At 60.9% G+C, this 3781-nt stretch overlaps 1 protein-coding gene across 1 annotated transcript; it reads left to right on the top strand.

Moving 5' to 3' along the window:
• Positions 1 to 1660: 1660 nt before the first annotated feature.
• On the top strand, positions 1661 to 2918 carry AANAT (aralkylamine N-acetyltransferase). Its single transcript, XM_043900805.1, has 3 exons — positions 1661 to 1823; positions 2118 to 2272; positions 2613 to 2918. The coding sequence occupies exons 1-3, from the start codon at positions 1661 to 1663 to the stop codon at positions 2916 to 2918; spliced, it is 624 nt and encodes a 207-aa protein (XP_043756740.1).
• Positions 2919 to 3781: the final 863 nt, after the last annotated feature.

Below are 3781 nucleotides of genomic sequence, written 5' to 3'. Positions count from 1 at the left end.
TACTCACTGGGCAGGGCTGTCGTGTGGATTAAAGGAGACTCTGATCCAGGGTTCGGCAGGTATCAAGTGCTATAAATGTAGCAATCTCGGGCTGCCAGGGCTGGAAGAACCTCAGAGGAGGGCATGCCCAGGTCCCCAGGGGACAGAGGGTGATGCCCCAGCCAACCAGTGAACACCAGAGCAGAGGTTAGAGCCTGACTCCTGAGGCTTAACCCTGTTTAGAAATCAATGTCAGGCCCAAAATGGAGTCTCTAGTGCTAAGCCACACCAAACTGAGGTTTTAATACCTAACCTCTCAGCAGCTTCTGCCTCTCTCAGATCTGGAATGCTAAACCAGTCAGTCTGGAATTTCCTGGTCAGCACTAGTGACATACTCTTCCTGATAGACATCATCTGCTCTTTCATTGAAGAGGCCCCAGCAGTGAAAGAGCCGAGTCTCAACCGCTGGACCATCAAGGAATTCCTCATCAGCTCTCTCCTTGTTCCTGGCCCCTTCAGTCTTTGAAGGTCTCCGATTTTGTACAACTCTTTGGAACTCCTTTCTAAATATTTATTTCTTTGGGACCGTGCTTGGTCTTCGTGGGTGCACACAGGCTCTCTCTAGTTGCGGTGCACAAGCCTCTCATTGTGGGGGCTTCTCTTGTTGCAGAGCACAGACAGGCTCTATGCTGCCTGGGCTCAGAGGTTGCGGTTCCCGGGCTGTAGGGCACAGGCTCAACAGTTGAGATGCAGCTGCTCCACGGCAAGTGGGATCTTCCCAGATCAGGGGTCGAACCCGGGTCTCCTGCCTTGGCAGGCGGACTCTTTACCACTGAGCCACCAGGGAAGCCCTGGACCTCCTTTCTACTTGCCAGGTGGGATGGTGCTTGACTCATGAATCCCTGAATAAAGCCAACTTGATTTTAGAACGGACTCGGTTGACTTTTGTTTTTGAGTGGTCCCAAGTGATCTTTTCCCCGAACTCCGGGGCCTCATCAGCTGCTATAATCCCCTCTGTGTCCGGCATGCCAGCCTGAGGTTTTGCCCTCAGAGGCTGGGGACAGGGCCCAGCCCTGCTGGCTTCATCCTGCCTGGGTTGACGTGCAGGTGGGGCATTGCCTTAGAAATCTCTGAGGACACTGTCATGCGCTGCCCGGCCACACCTGCTACAAAAGCAGGTCCTGGGTTTCCCTGGCTCCTGAGCCCAAGGACGGCTTCTGGGGTAACTGGCCCTGTGGTTGTGGTAAGTGGGATCTTCTCACAGGCTCCCAGGAACAGGAGTCCCCTGCTTGGGGCTTGGAGACGTGGGGAGAGAAGGTGGAGGAGGGAGGGGAGGGCAACTCGCAGATTACGGGCTTCGTAAGGGAGGCATGGCTGCCTCTAGGATCTGCACATTGACGGGGGTCAGGGAGAGAGACAGAAAGGGACCCAGGGAGCTAGTGAGCAGGCACAAGGCGGGAGGAATTGATGCCCTACATGCCCGCTCTACCCTAGTGCCCAGACTCCCCACTCTAGGTCTCCTGCAAAAGAGGCAAGAGGCACCATCGCCCTGGACGGCCCCCTGGGAGATGAGGACCAGCCCCCTGACCATCACCCTTCTCCAACAGGTGTGGAGGGACCCTCCTCGTCACAGGGGCCACTTCTGAAGCTGGGGACCCCCTGGGTGGCAGCCGCATCCAGGATGTCCACGCTGAGCATCCACTGCCTGAAGCCCTCGGCTCTGCACCCACCGTCTGGCATCCCAGGGTCCCCAGGCTGCCAGCGGCGCCACACACTCCCCGCCAACGAGTTTCGCTGCCTCACCCCAGAGGACGCTGCCGGCGTGTTTGAGATTGAGCGAGAGGGTGAGCAGCCCCCCCGGCCCCCCAGGGTCTGGGACTCTGCTGAACTCTGCCGCCGTTGCCCTTGGGGAGAAGACCCTGGAGTCCCCTGTCCTTGGCAGATGGGCCCCCAGAGTATCTGATGGTGTGTTTCTGTGCGTGTGCAGGAGCACATGTGTGTTTCAGGCGAGTGGGAGGAAGAGCAGCCCTGAATCCCATGCTTCCCAGGGGAGGCTTGGGGACCCGGGGAGCCCACCCAGCATCTGAGAAGATGCTCAGTGGACGGGGGGGGTCACCCACTTGTGCTTCCTGATGCAGCCTTCGTCTCTGTCTCCGGCAACTGCCCCCTGAATCTGGGTGAGGTCCGGCACTTCCTGACCCTGTGTCCCGAGCTGTCCCTGGGCTGGTTCGTGGAGGGCCGCCTCGTGGCCTTCATCATCGGCTCCCTGTGGGACGAGGAGAGACTTACTCAGGTGAGGATGGGGTGACCTGCTCTGTCCCGGGAAGGCCTCAGGAAAAGAGGCCACCACTTCCCATGGAGGCAGAAGGTGGGGGAGGAACAGGAGGCTGGGATGTCTTCCTCCAGATCCAACACAGGAGCTCACGGTTGGTTCTCTCCTGGCAAGACAGCCCAGTCCTTCGGGGCCTCAAGACCCTCATGAAAGGGACCACAAAGGGGCTGGGGTCATAGCTCCTAATCTGGGTAGAAGGGGGCCTGATTGGAGACTCTCGGGGGCGGCTGCTCCTGGCCCAGCGCGGGCGGTGTTGGGGTGCACAGAGGCGACCCTGACTCGTGTCCGTCTCTCGCCCCAGGAGTCGCTGACGCTGCACAGGCCCGGGGGGCGCACCGCCCACCTGCACGTGCTGGCCGTGCACCGCACCTTCCGGCGGCAGGGCAAGGGCTCCGTCCTGCTCTGGCGCTACCTGCACCACGTGGGCGGCCAGCCGGCCGTGCGCCGGGCCGTGCTCATGTGCGAGGACGCGCTGGTGCCCTTCTACCAGAGGTTTGGCTTCCATCCCGCGGGCCCATGTGCCATCGTCGTGGGCTCGCTGACCTTCACGGAGATGCACTGCTCCCTGCGGGGCCACACCGCCCTGCGCCGGAACAGTGACCCCTGACCTGCTGCCCCCCTGGGGAGCCCACGGTCAGGGACTCCTACCCAATCCCCAGTCGGTCCCCTTCTCTGCCCTGCCGTCCCCCTGCTTCGCTTGGTCTGAAGGGAGATGGTGATTCCCAGCGGATGGTGGAGCAGGGGGAATGGGTGAAATAAAGAGAAGGCGGGGCGGCTGCTCCCAGCCCGGGTGCCCTCCTGGGGCACAGTACTTCTGTGTTCTTCTCTGTCCACGCCAGGCCCTCCGGACCCCCTGCATCCAAACTGCACCCACACGTGCTGGGTCTGTGAACTGGGGACAGTGGGAGGCATCCTGCAGCCTTGCCTCTGCGTCCTCACCAAAGGAGCCCCTATCCCCCCAGACCCAGGGCTACCCCTTCTGGTCCTCATCCCTGGAGTGGGGGCAGCTGGGGGGAGGGAAGGGCAGGGGCCACCTCTCAGCTCCCCCACACCCCAGGTGCCCCGGGTCCTCTGCCCACAGTAACCGTGGTTGTGCCACATCGCGTGTGGGGTGAAGGGCTGGGGGGAGCTGCAGTGAAAGGCCAAGAGCTGCTCCCCCACACCCAACATGGCTTTTGCCAGGCCCTCCACTCTGCCCAGCCAGACCCCTGACTCTCTCTACAAGCAGCTGGGGCTGGGGTACCGCGGGAGTCCAAGGATTTACCAGCATCGTCTCAGTGCACCTCCTGAAACCCTCCAGGTGACCCCAACCTGGTTACTGCCCCTAACAAATCCCTCGAAGTTCCCCCAAGCTTCCACAAATCCTTTGGGCCATGCCCGTCCCCTGCTCCTCATGGCTGACCCCTGCCACCCAACCCTCAAAGTAAAGTTCCAGCTTTTATTTTATTGAGGCCTCAGATCAAAAGCTAA

The sequence above is a fragment of the Cervus elaphus genome, chromosome 5 (assembly GCF_910594005.1).
Source record: "Cervus elaphus chromosome 5, mCerEla1.1, whole genome shotgun sequence".
Taxonomy (NCBI): domain Eukaryota; kingdom Metazoa; phylum Chordata; class Mammalia; order Artiodactyla; family Cervidae; genus Cervus; species Cervus elaphus.
This window is presented reverse-complemented; position numbering and strand designations above follow the sequence as displayed.

Excerpts from the sequence above, each read along its gene's own strand:
- AANAT (XM_043900805.1), top strand. The coding sequence starts at position 1,661 with ATGTCCACGCTGAGCATCCACTGCCTGAAGCCCTCGGCTCTGCACCCA. Across the intron at positions 1,824-2,117 it reads GTTTGAGATTGAGCGAGAGG|CCTTCGTCTCTGTCTCCGGC; the intron begins GTGAGCAGCCCC and ends TTCCTGATGCAG. Across the intron at positions 2,273-2,612 it reads ACGAGGAGAGACTTACTCAG|GAGTCGCTGACGCTGCACAG; the intron begins GTGAGGATGGGG and ends CTCTCGCCCCAG.